We start from the raw sequence: 13,732 nt of genomic DNA on the forward strand, positions 1-13,732 counted from the left end.
CCAAACCTTGTAGAGAGCAGCCAATCCACAATCCTTTTTTAATGGTAATTGTAGATTCACTAATGAAGGAAATACACAATTTTTTCTTGTGTTGTACAACTTCAGCTTGTCTATTTCAATGATACAGACCGATGCATTGAAATCAAATAAACAATACCATGCAATCATGTAAGATAGAATATATGCTCAAGACCAGACCTTATACCCTATGGCATGGATCAGCCATATCGGACAAATTTGCCCTTAAATTTCTTTTAAAAATGGGGTTTTTAAACTGTTTTACCCCTTGTCCGTACTGTGTCACCGATACGGTATCAATATGGTATCGGGATTGCTGACTTGCAAAACCGATACCTGGCAATACGATACTGATACCTCAAACCGTGGGGGTGTTTACCTTGCACCTAGCACTGACAGTAAGACCCTCTTAAAGTAGTTATTGACAATAATTGTAATTTTATATTAAAAAAAACGCATTATGGAAAGACATGCTTGTTTGTGAGAATGATGTATGTACGAATAATCTTGTTGAGAAGTTTCTTAACTAGAAAGCCCACTACATTTTTCCTGATTGTCTTGGAAGTCTGGTTTTTCTGATAGATGTCTCTAAAAGTCTGGTTGGATCACTTGGATCTGTTGATCTTTTGTTTGACCTTGATCACAAGCATTTAAGGTTGGGACTAGGGAGGATGACTGAGCTGCCTTAGCTTACATGATGGATGTATAAATGATAGAAGATCTAATGCAACTACAGCCCTAAAGAGAGATTCTATAACTGTGTAGCAAAACATGATCATCAAAACAGAGAATTAGAGGGAATTAGGGAGAAATTTGATAACTCGATATAGAGAGTTTCGATTAGCATAATTGATCAAGTGTCTTTCTTTATCAGCAGAATAGGTTGGTAAAATATCAGAGTTCCAATAACTATATCGGCCTGCTTGGAAAGTCCTAGTCCTAGTAGGATTACCAAGTAGCAGTGCAGGAACTAGAATTTTAGCAGCTCAACTGACCAGAACAGAACATAATTTTAGAGAACAAGTATTCAAGAACCAGAATATAGAAATTGAAGCACAACAGAGCAGATTTCAGGTAGTTATCTGTAATAGGAGAGAGAGTTTGTATCTCAGAACAGAATACCCAGGATGGCTCAAAATTTAGGTCGAGTGGTCTCTTCTAGTAGCAGAATGCAGAATTTGAATACATTCTGACAATAAAAATAGAGTTTCAGTAAAGTCCTAGTGCTACTAGGAAAACAAGTAGCATGATTAGAACAACAATTATCGACCAGGAATCTTAAGAAACAGAACCAGAACTTCAAAGAGAATAAGATGAGAAATTAGTATGTCAATTTTGAAGCAATTCAGATCAATATGTAAGGGGATTTTAAAGAAGAAGCAACCTGAAACTTGATCTACAACAGGGGTACCATAGGTTAAAATAAGTTATAATAAGAATAGTAGAAAATAAGAGGGAGGAAAGAAAGATGAACGAAGAGGAGATCAGATCAGGAATACCAATCCTGTATCTACAGCTCAACAGCTTCAAAACCCTTGAAAAAAAAACTCAATTCTTTATTCAAATCATGTCCCTTTGATGAGGGGTGTACACACACACACAAATCAAGAAATCCTACTCTCTCTTATGCTGACTTAAAGTAAATTGACTCAAACGCTATTAAGTATTCTAATCTAACTTAAACACTAAATTTAACTACTAATCCCATTAACTAACTTCACCCCCACTTTATGGGCTTGTAAATAAATCCATTACAACAACCCTAAGAAAATACCTACACCAAAATGGCAACTGTCATAACAGTTCCTTAACCCCACCCCCTCCCCCCAAACCTCCAATATACATATAAAGTAACCCTGCTAAAAGACACATGTGACAGCAACCCAAACAGTCCTATCGCAGGCTCAAAACTGTGGACAAAACTCAGAAATAAAATGTCAGATATTACCATCAATTGGAATTAACAATAGGGTGGATCAGTTCTCCAAAAATCAGCTTCAACTTATGGCTGTAGACTGAGATATGACAGGGTTACAAAAATAGAAACTAAGTTCAAAATTAGAAGCTTAGTATATATCTTCAGGTTCAGCCAGCGGAATTGCTCCAAATTTGGATCAGACGTTTAGTATATAAAGGGTTGTGCCCCAAATATCTCAGTTTCAATGGTTAGTCACAGAGAATCCAGAGATACACCAGCTGCAGTGACGGGGAGAATTCTCCCAGATCTTTAGTCCGCAGGTGTGGAGTTCCAGGTGCTTTAGAAATCAATCAATAGCCTCAGAACAGGCCTCAGTTGGCCTTATTTGATTCCAGAAAGGTGTGGAGTTCCAACTTCCAAGTGCTTAATTTCTTTTCTTCAATTCGTTGGGACAATAGGGGTCTCTCTTCTTTATTTATAATCAACCCCGGTAGTTACAAAATTAGCAACTCCCATTGGTGTGGGGAGATTGCTTGGCTGCCAATACAATTGAAAAAAGAAACTAACTCCTAAATAGTTAATTTCCTGGAAAATAGAAACTCTAACAACTAGGCTATTGACTCAATAGCCATACAAGAAAATAGAAAGTACTGAACTAGAAACTAAGAAAGGAAATATGCTCCAAGACCAGACCTTATACGGGCCCTTGAGAGCTTCTCTTAAAAATTTTGGATGTATAGGTAAGGCTGCCTACATTATGACCCTTCCCAGACCCCGCAATGGCGGGAGCCTTGTGCACTGGGTATGACCTTTTTTAGGTATCATTTGAGCCAAAATGACTGCTATTGAATTGCCTCAATATGAACATCCTGAAACCCTAACTCCTTTGTGCTGTGCAGATTCCCCTAGTATTGGCTTCTTGTTCACTGAAGGCAATGAAGGTAACTCCCCCTACCTTCCAGACACAATCTGTTAAAATTCTGAGTTAAAACCTCCAGCAGAGTTAAATGGAGTATGGCTCAGCACTGCATCCATGTGTAACTTTCACACACCCAGCCGGTGGAGCTATCCATCTGATACTTCTTTTCACCTCTTGAAATATTTTTCAGGCCATGAGTTAGTTTAAAGCAGGGCAACTAATCTGCAATGATCTGGATTGGTTCTATAGGACCAGCACCCAATGAAAATTTTGTAGAAAATCAAGCATTCTAAATCAATTGAAACTTTAGAGATTATTGACTAGCTTATATTTCTCTTAGAAAACAAATTGCAAGTTCAATTGAACAGTAGAAAACTAATAAAATTACCACAACTGAGCTATACTACAGAAGACAGAAAGCTATCATACAATTGGTTCAAGCACCTGGGTTTAAATCATCACTGGAAGTTGAATAAGAAACAACTAAAGATTCCATAGCTTTGTCAGCCTCGAGCGTCCAAAGAAGTGCTGATCAAGGTTTTCAAAATCGGAATCGAATACCAGATCCGCTTCACACGGTTTCAAGAATCGGGATCGGTTTCGACTAATCCAGATTGGAATCGATTTGAATCCCTGCACCTCCATTAATCGACATGGAATGATGGAATAGGGAACTTTGGAAAGAAATTAGAATCAAGAAGCAAAGGTCTCCGCATGACTAGTAACTTTGCTTTTAATACTTGCAGATCTTGGTAGAAAAGGTAAATTTTATTGATTTTAATGGGGAGATCTTCGTGTATGAACGTATGGTCATTTCGATCTTGTTATTCCCTTTCTTCTCCCTTTTCTGTTTACTTTCTGGAATCAAATAAGGCCCCCTTTTCTGTTTTATTTTCTGGAATCAAATAAGGCCAACTGAAGCCTGTGCTGAGGCTATTGATTGATCTATGAAGCCCTCCAAGTGCTGGTAACAGTTGCTGGTTCACAGAAGCAGGAACTCCACACCTGCGGACTCCAGATCTGGGGGATTTCTCCCAGCCACTGCTGCTGCTGTATCTCTGCAATTAACCATTGAGACTGATAGATATTTAGGGCACAACAACCCTTTATTGAAACCTACAATCGATCCAAACTTGAAGCAATTCCGCTGGCTGAACCTGAAGATATATACTAAACTTCTAATTTTGAACTTAGTTTCTAATTTTTTTATCATGTCATATCTCAGTCTACAACCATCAATTGAAGCTGATTTTTGGAGAACTGATTCACCCTATTGTTACTTCCAATCGATGGCAATATCTTCTTAAACTCTTGACTGGTGATCTGATATTTTATTTCTGAGTTTTGTCCACAGTTTTGAGCCTGCGATAGGATTATTTGAGTTGCTGTCACATGTGTCTTTTAGGAGGGTTACTTCATATGTATATTGGATGTTGGGGGGGGGGGGGTTGTTAAGGAACTGTTATGACCTTGTTTATTTACTATTTGGATTGAGTTTATATAATGTTACAAGTCTGAACCAGTACCTGTACTTAAGTTGTGCCTTTGATCCTGATCGACTGGGGTTAGAGAGTTCCCATCTAGCCTTACGTTATATACTCTATCTTGCATGATTGTATAGTATTGTTTAATTGATTTCAGTGTATCAGTCTGTATCATTGAAATAGACAAGGTAAAGTTTCACTACACAAGAAAAAATTGTGTATTTTCTTCATTAGTGAATCTACAATTACCATTAAAAAAGGATTGTGGATTGGCTGCTCCAGCCTCCAGCATGCTTAAGGGAGAAAAAAATGCTCTCTACGAGATTTGACACAAATTCCATCAAACCTCAAAATATGATGGCATTGATGTTGAAAAGAAAATCCAAGAACAAGATCAAGTAGACACCACAGAAAATATGGCATCTTCATGTCTTTTTGTTTCCCAATCATAAGCATTCTCCCATTCGTCTGCTACTTCAGACAATTCGGTCTTGTTAAGTAGTCCAGGTTGCACTGTTGAGTTTGAACTTGAAGTTTTTTATTCCTGTTCTGAAATGGAAGAACTTGCCACGCGAAGATTCCCTGTATTATCAGTTTCAACTGAAGAGGTAGCAGTGGAATCAGAAACTGAATTCGAGTCAAGAATGTCCCATCTGTTTCTTGAAGAAGCTATTGGCGCTTCTTTCCCTTTCCACACAGACACGAGTACATCAGCTGAGGCATCAGGCCAGTCTTCAACACCCCTGGAGTCCTCCCTCCAACTGGGTTCCTGTACAACAGCCTTATTCCATGGATTACCCTTCACGGTTGTAACTAGACCCCCATTCTTTGCAGCCCCAGTTACCCATGCATTGACGCCAGAAGATGTTGTAGAACCATTCTGAAGAACTACAACAGCACCATTATACACAAACCATGATCTAATCGCCTCAAAGTAGTTGCTGCTCTGGCAGGATCACTAAATACTGCCAAAGCATTTTTGTCATTCAACCAGACCAGTTCACACTCTCATCCAAACCTCAGGATCAAAGCGCTTATTTCTTCCTCCCTTGGCAAATCCAGCAAAGACACAAGTAGTCGAGGATCCATGTCGACCAATGGATCAAAAACTGGATGAGACACGAGAACAGGGCCAGTACTCTTGGCCCCAAGAAACCGAGATGGAGCTTTAGACTTCGGAGTGACATGAACCACAAGGAACCGTTTCGTTTCCCACCCTGCTGCATGAATTGAAAGCTTCCATCTCTCTGCAATTTGGCTTACGGTATCTCTTTTCTCCTCTAGCATTTGATAGAAAACATGAACCCTGGGACCATTTGAGGCCCCTCCTTTATTCTTCCCAAGTACTTGAAACTTGTACCTCTCCTCAATAGACACTACCCATTTTGGGTCTCACCTATACACATCGGCAAGCACATCAGAAACTGTAGAGTGCTCACCAAAATGAAGAGCATCCAAGTTTGGGGGAGTGATATCAAAAGCACCTGCAAGAACCCGTTTTCGCTCCAATTTTGCACACTCCTCGCCACAGGCGAGCTTTCTCTGTCCAAGCGGGACCCTCTTGCAGGTTTCTTCCACAGGTTGATGTGGACCTGGAAATTTTTGAATAACAGATGCTTTGAAAACAGTATCAGCATGACCACTGCCTCCGGCATCACAAGGCACTGAGGCAGTTATCCGACCACATGAACATGTGATTGTCACAAGGAAATCACATCTTAGATCAGGACAGGGAGCTGATGGATGACAATTAGCAGTGCATATGTGCTTACAGTCTCTCCTAGGAGCACACAAACTTGACCACAAGAAGCCTTTCCACTAGAGCCACTGAAAGACTCAAATGGTGGAGGAGTACTAGTTCTGCCATAAGCATGCATACACACACTGTCATGTCTTGCCACACAGCTGATTACATCGAATATCCCTCAAACCACAAGGGTTTTGGAAACCTAACAAGACAACAATAGGTTCCATTCCGTTTCTAAATCCAAAGACTTAATATTCAAGAACTTAATTAAATTTGATCTAGTAGCAACCCCCCCCCCCCCCCCCCCCTCAAAGCCAATTTAGAGTTCTCTATAGATCAGATGGATTTTGAGGTTCCATAAAGTCTGCAAAAGTTTCCTAAAGGAGGCATTGCAACACAACATCCTAGAGAAGAGCTCAAGAAACAAGTAGCCACATTAGTAGTAAGAGCTCTAGTCCTAGTTAAAGGCCAATAATCATTTATAGAATCCCTACTCAAAGAAATATTAATAATGGCTTTAGCAACTGAGTGCAACTCCATTCATTGGTCTTTGAAAAGAAAGCATTCTGAGGAACAGAAACAGAAACCTAATAATGATTAAGAGTAGAAATCCAAGGTTCCCTCCAGATAGATATTCTACTAGAATTGCCAACTTTCCAATAGACCATATATATTGACTTCAACTGGGGTTGCTTTACTAAATAAAACCCGGCTCGTGGCAAAATTTATATATTGACTAGAAAATCTTAAAACAAATGAATAACCGCAAGTAAAGTGTCAACATCATTCTTATTGGCTCGACAAAATATAAATATATTATCAGCAAAGAATAGATATGACACCTTAGGAGCAGCTTTCCCAACCTTAATGCCTTTAAAAAGATTCAAATACCAAATATGCATTCAAAAGCATGCACAATCCTTCCATGGCTATGATAAAAAGATAAAGACTAGGATGACGTCCTTCACGAATACCTAGAGAGGTTCAATAAAATTTAAACATATACATTCCAATTTGATTGAGAAAGTACAGATAAAAATCAAATAGCTGATAATGTCACACCACCTTTGATTAAACCCTAAAAATTCAAAAACAGCTCTTAAATAGTCCCACTCTAACCTATCATCAGCCTTAGATATGTCAATCTTCAAAGCTAAGCATCCACACTTTCCTTTATGATTTTTTAAGTAATGAAATATTCATGAACAATAACTACATTATGGGATATCTTTATCTGGAACAAATGCAGCTTGAATTGGAGAAACAAATCTTTGAAAGAGAGGCTTGAGCATACTAAATGGGCTTAGCTACATGGAACCGTTCCCTCCAATAAGCTCTATTCGATGTCATACTTGATACAAGACCTAAGCTATGCATGTCTTTCCTCACCACTTCTCCTAAGGTCATTTTAGGTCTACCGTTGCTCTTTTAGTTCCTTCAATCTAAATCAAATCACTCCTCTATATTGGAGCATCCAAAGGCCTCCATTGAACATGACCATGCCACTTCAAATGACTTTCTTGTAGTTTATCATGTATTGGAGCTACTCCCAAATCAGCTCTAATATGACCATTCCTTACTTTATCCTTCCTAGTTTTGCCACTCACCCATCTCAACATCCTTATCTCCATTACATTGAATTTATCTATCTGATGTTTACCAAAAAAAAAATAAAATTATCTATCTAATGCTTCTTAACTGTCCAACATTCCATGATATATATCATAGTCGCTCGTATGACTGTCTTATAAAATTTCCTTAAAGTTCTAGAGGAATACGTCGATCACACAACACTCTGAAAGCACCTCTCCACTCCATCCATCCTATTTTAATTTTTTGTGAAACATTATCATCTATATCACCTTATTTATTTATGATTGAACTCAAATATATACAATAATCAGTTTGTGGAATCTCTCTCTCATCAATTTTCACCACCTCATTATCCGTCCTTGTGTAACTAAAGTTACACATCATATTTTGTCTTCGTTCTACTTATCTTTAAACCTTTTGATTCTAAGGTTGATCTACATAATTCCAACTTGACGTTAATTCCTGCTTTTGTCTCATTCACCAAAACAATATCATCAGCAAAAAATATACACCGAGGAACCTCATCTTGAATGTCTCTGGTTAAATCATCCATGCTAAGCGCAAACAATAGGGCTTAAAGTTGATCCTTGATGTAACCCACTTGTAATTGGGAATTCACTACCTTGGCCTCCCCATAGTTTTTACACTTATCACCACACCATCATATATATATATATATATATATATATATATATATAGTATGTCCACATATATTACATGAAACACTCTTCTTTAGTACTTGCCAAATTAACTCTCTAAGGACTCTGTCATAAGCTTTTTCTAAGTCCATAAAGACCATATGAGGATCCTTCTTGCAATCTCTAAATCTTTTCATGAGTCTTCTAAGTAAATAGCATCTTTCCGGCATAAAGTCAAATTGATTCTCCGTAATGATAGTTTCTTGTCTTAGGTGGGTTTCAATAACCCTTTGCCATAATTTCATAGTAGGGCTACAACAGTGTCGTGTTGGGACGGGCTTTTCAAAACCCTAGCCCAACCCTAAGTCCCCTTAACTAGGTCGGGCAGGGCTGACATTGATTGGACCTGACCATGAGGAGGGGGAAGGGAGATGCAGTTGTTGTAGGCAAGTTCATCGAGATTGCAAAGTGGCAAAGTTAGATGTTGTGTGTGTATTTTTCTGAAATCATCGTATGTGATAAGCTGGTTGGTTGGCGGAAGGGATTGTATCGTTAATCAAAGATCAAATCTTCTTTTTGAATCTTTGGATTGCCAAACTAGAAGACAATCTTTCTATTGAGTTGAAGCAAATCCAAACTAAATCTCCAACCAACTTCCATAACCATCATCGATTGCATATATGGATTTTCATCATATAAAGAGAAAAGAAAACTTATCAACCAATACACAAGTATAGAGCAATATATAGAGAGAGAGAGAACCTATGTTGCAGTCTTGTCGGAACTTGCAGGAGCAGTTGTCGATTTGGTTGAAGGCTTGACGACTTGAATACTTCGTCTTTGTGGGAAGGAGTGAACAAAATGAAACCCTAAAACTAAGAGAGTAAAGGATAACGAAATAGAAAGTTGCGATTTGTGAAATGGGAAGTGGGAACCCTAAAACTAAAGAGTTAAAACTTAAATGTAATATATAAGGGAAAAAGATCCATGCTTGGTTGCGCCCCCTAGCCCTCTCACAGGGTACCATAAAATGACGCCTTTGCCCCTGGGTGGATACCGAGGTTGCAATCTCTCATTGGCCCAGACGCTGGTGTAGAGACCATGCGACCAAGCAGAGATCTCTTGCCCATAGAATAAATAATTTAATATAATAGCAATTTAAAACCAAGGTCAGGCTGGGCCGGGTCGGGCTTTGCCTAAGGCTTCAACCTAGGCCTGGCTCGACCCTAACCTTGGGCCTAAAAAATGGAACCCTAACCTGCCCTCAGGGTTGAAAAATCTTGCCCAAGCCCTATTCGAGCTCAACTCTCAAGGGGGCCAGCAAGGTGGGTCAAGGCTTGTAGGGCCAAACTTGCACCCATATTTCATAGTATGACTCATTAGTTTTATACATCTATAATTATTGCAGCTTTGAATATCACATTTATTTTTGTAAATGTGAATCACAATATTTTTCCTTCATTCATCTAACATTTTCCTCATACTCATAATCAAATTATACAATTTGATTAGTCTGATAAACCCCTGATTCCTAAGTTCTTCCACACTTCTATTAGGACCTGCTGTGTCTTGCGTACTTCCATCCTCCTTAAAGTTTCTTTTATTCATAATTTTTTTTTCTTTTAATTGTAAGGGAAATTTATCAAAAAATAAAAATGAAAAAAGTTCAGCTCCGCGCACAAGTCCACATGGCACGACAGGTGGCTTATTCATGTACGGCCTCATTGATGGCGTTTGCATGCACCGTTGGTGATTCCTGGTTAGGTCAGATCTAAGTCCACTGCCAAACAACCCACCGAACAGTTGCCATTTCCACAGTCATCTCTCTCGTTTCTCAAGAATACTCGGAGATGTTTTTCCGACGAGCCACCGGTTTATTCAGGAGCTTTCGGTTCCCTTCAAGAACCAACGCTACTACTTGCAGAAGAACTTCCGTTTTCTCATCAATCACACAATCTAGTAAGTTCTCTCGTTCTCTTGTTGCATTTTAATCAATCTTCAATCCAACATTTTACGTTTAATTTTAGTCTTGCATGCGTTAATCGATCGTTGTGATGTTAATTCATTCTTATCTTCTGTATTCGTTTTTGGATACAAGACTTAGCTTACGTAGCAAGCACTGTCAGGTGGACTTTTCTGATTATCATTCTCCATAATTTAGAGTCATTGAGACAATTTCTTTGCCCAATGGCCAATGCTATTAGCGAGTTCTTAATCGAGGTAGATAGAGTTCATCTGTTTGTTGCTTTCCATTCGAATGCAATTTGAAAGGTTAATTACTCTAATAGATTTGTCAATTTCTTCCTCTCTTTTTTGTTTTTCGGTCAGTGCCCAATTATCCGTTTTCATTTCATATGTTCTTCAACTTTTGTCCTCTCCAACTAATCCTTGTCTCCCTATGCTACATGTTTATGTCAGCAGTTGGAACATAAATGACTGGTGCTAACATGATCATTCTCTGATTTCATGTAGTTATACATGATTAAGCTATAATTAGGTTTTGTTGATTACATTCTTATTACATTCTAAAGATATATTAACTTTTAATTCCCTATTGCTCACCGGGTTTAGTGATGCCGTTTTATTTGGAGTGAATATTATATTTTGTGAATGTGGTCTCCTACCCAGTTTCATCTCCCCTAACCCCAATTTTTTTTCCTTCAGGTATAAGGTCTTCCTACGAATATGGTTTTGGAGTTTCTAGTTGCGGACATAATCAATGGGACCATTCGTTATGGCTTATAATCTCTGGACAAGCTGGTATACCTCATTTAATAGGGTGATTTCTATAATGCTTATGCTTTGATGATTCAAATTTTCATGTGATCTCAAGGGAAAAAAATGATTTTAAAATATATTTAGCATTTACAAATGATAACTATCTAATATTTGAAATGTTACTACTTACTACCAACTATTAGAGGTCAGGGGATTATAGCGATCATCAAGGAAATTTTATGCTAGCATTCTCAGACCCTATTGAGAGGGTGGACCTTGGTGCAATGGTTAGGTTGCTCCATTGTCACCAAGTGGTCACCGGTTCAAGTCTCTAGAAACAGCCTCTCTGCAAAGCAGGGTTAAGGCTGCATACATTATGACCCTCCCCAGACCCCGCATAGGTGGGAGCCTCATGCACTGGGTACGCTCTTTTTTATTTATTCTCAGACCCTATTGAGCAGTGTGACTCCATTAAGCTAAATTGAAGTCATTAAGAAATTAGAGATATCTCTTCTAATCTGGTCTGCTTAGATGGTAGACAGTTATGCAGGTATTGTCATCAAATGTTTAAGTTAGGACACAGAAGGTCCTTGTAGGTATACTGTTAGAGTACATATTGTAAGCCTAGAATGGGAAATAGAATATGAAATAAGCACATATGTGTATTGGGTGTTAGTAAAGGGCACTTATGTAATCTTACTTTTTTTTTTAATCTAATGTGAGTGAATATAGGAGAGAGGCATCGATTATTGCTCTCTCACCCTTTCGTGCGCAACATCCTTTCTTGGTTCCTATTCTTGCTGAAACATGCTACAAGTGCGAACTTGGTATCAGAGTGGGTTTGAGAGTCGGCCAACAGTCTCTCTCTCTCTCTTCTTTTCCCTCTTGACTTGGAACAGTAGAATCAGGAAGGATTCCAGTAGAGGCTATACCATGTGAAAAGGATGGATTAGTGTTCCACCCATCAACCAAGAGATTCGAAGGTAGATTTTTTGAAGTTCTTGAAGTGAAATAGAAAAGCAAGGATGCTGACCTAACCTACCGCCAGGTGAACGAGTACCTTTCAGCTCCTTTGTGTCTCTGTTTGGGATCCATTTGAAGTGGGTCAAATCTCTCATGAATCGCCGTAGGATCCTTTTTCAGGTGGCGTTGATCCATTTGGTTCACATTTAGCACTTGTTTTTCAGGCTATTTCACATGTGGACCATGTTTCATATTTCAGACGAACATATTTCCTCTGGGTACGGCCTTTTTGTATTTCCTCTCAAGCTAAATGACAATTTTCTTTGCATCTTCGGCAGCAATAGTTATGGGGATAAATGGCAACCTTGCCTTGGCAGAAGATGTTTCTGTTGATCCGGATAATGGAAATATTCCAGGAGAGGCTGATTTGACTACCTTGCGTAGAATTGAGGATGGCTCTGTGGTATCAAATTTACATACATCTAAGTGGAGGGTTTTTACAGATAATGCAAGGGATTTATTTCTGCAAGCACGTAACTTGAGCCCTTGAGTCCTTGTTAATTCAGTTTTTTTTCCCCTCTCTCTAAGGTCTTCCACAACCTGGGTTGGTTGTATTTCCTCTTAATGATTTCTTGTTTTTCTTTCAGGGCAAACTGGATGAAGCTGAACGTTACTTTTTGTTAGCATTACAAGAAGCTAAACAAGGTTTTGGGGATAGGGACCCTCATGTTGCATCCGCATGCAACAATCTGGTGGGTCAGATGCAAATGTACTTTCAATTTAAACCTGTTTAATTTTCCCTCTCCCTCCTTTCATGGTTTCTTGTTCCACTTCCTTTGTGCCTCTGGACCACAAACTGTCATGCATGCTCATTTTCCTATACGAAACTTACCTGGTGATTATTTTAAAGTCGTGTTTAAAATACAGTTGCATGTGCAATCCCTTCTTGCAATTAGTATGATGTTTTAGCAACTAGTACTTTTGAAAGCAATGCAACTCTAATGGTATTATTTCTGACAACTGAAACTCTCAAAAAAAAAAGGGACTTAAATTTTATGTTTTGACATATGTTCAAGTTCATATAGTCAAGAATTTAGTTTGACATTCATATGATGAAAAATGAAAATCAAACACTTTATTTGTAAGATGTGGGCCTTCTGATAATACACATATGGGCAACTTGTGACATGCTATGACAATCCTCAGGATTGCATGCAAGATTTGCGACAATATCCCTTTCGTCCACTTGAGATCAACTAGGGTAGGAAAAAGAGTTGGGTGCACCTAATAATCTTGCAGAGGATGAGGCATCCTTTTTCGGTTCAGCTTGGTTTTTCATGTCTGACTGGATCAGATCATGACTGCTGGTTCTGCAAATTTTTCATATGAACTTTCTTCAACTATTATCACGAAGGCCTGACATTAACTTTTGTGCTTCTATGGTGTCTACTTTTTGTAAAATATGAGAATCATCTTATTATGGCTTCTTACCATGCATTTCATTAATCTTCATAGTTCATAGATCCCTACTGCACATCTCAAAGTCTGTATGCCTTATTTAACATTAGCTGCACAATACCATCACCCTAAATAAACTGCAGGTTCTTAGATTATATTCAATAATTTAAAATAAAAATTATGGTTATGTTTCTGTGCATGCTTCAGATAGCAAGTCTATCTGCTGTTGTTGATATGTACATTATTCATGAGTAAGTCATTGTTTTTCTATGGTTG

The 13,732-nt window shown here is 38.5% G+C and overlaps 1 protein-coding gene across 4 annotated transcripts in view; it reads left to right on the top strand.

The window, feature by feature from the left end:
* The first annotated feature begins 10,050 nt into the window (after positions 1-10,050).
* The window catches only part of LOC122646632 (kinesin light chain 3), a 41,031-nt gene continuing 37,349 nt past the window's right edge, over positions 10,051-13,732 (top strand). Inside the window, exons 1-4 of one of the 4 annotated variants that reach the window (XM_043840220.1) lie at positions 10,051-10,276; positions 10,982-11,077; positions 12,337-12,527; positions 12,646-12,750. In XM_043840220.1, coding sequence (XP_043696155.1) covers positions 10,168-10,276; positions 10,982-11,077; positions 12,337-12,527; positions 12,646-12,750 — 501 coding nt within the window. In that variant the 5' untranslated portion in view covers positions 10,051-10,167. Of the gene's footprint in view, positions 10,277-10,981; positions 11,078-12,336; positions 12,528-12,642; positions 12,751-13,732 lie in introns of all 4 variants that reach the window. The other 3 variants (XM_043840219.1, XM_043840217.1, XM_043840221.1) reach the window with 3 other exon arrangements.

The sequence above is a fragment of the Telopea speciosissima genome, chromosome 11, assembly GCF_018873765.1.
Source record: "Telopea speciosissima isolate NSW1024214 ecotype Mountain lineage chromosome 11, Tspe_v1, whole genome shotgun sequence".
Lineage (NCBI taxonomy): Eukaryota > Viridiplantae > Streptophyta > Magnoliopsida > Proteales > Proteaceae > Telopea > Telopea speciosissima.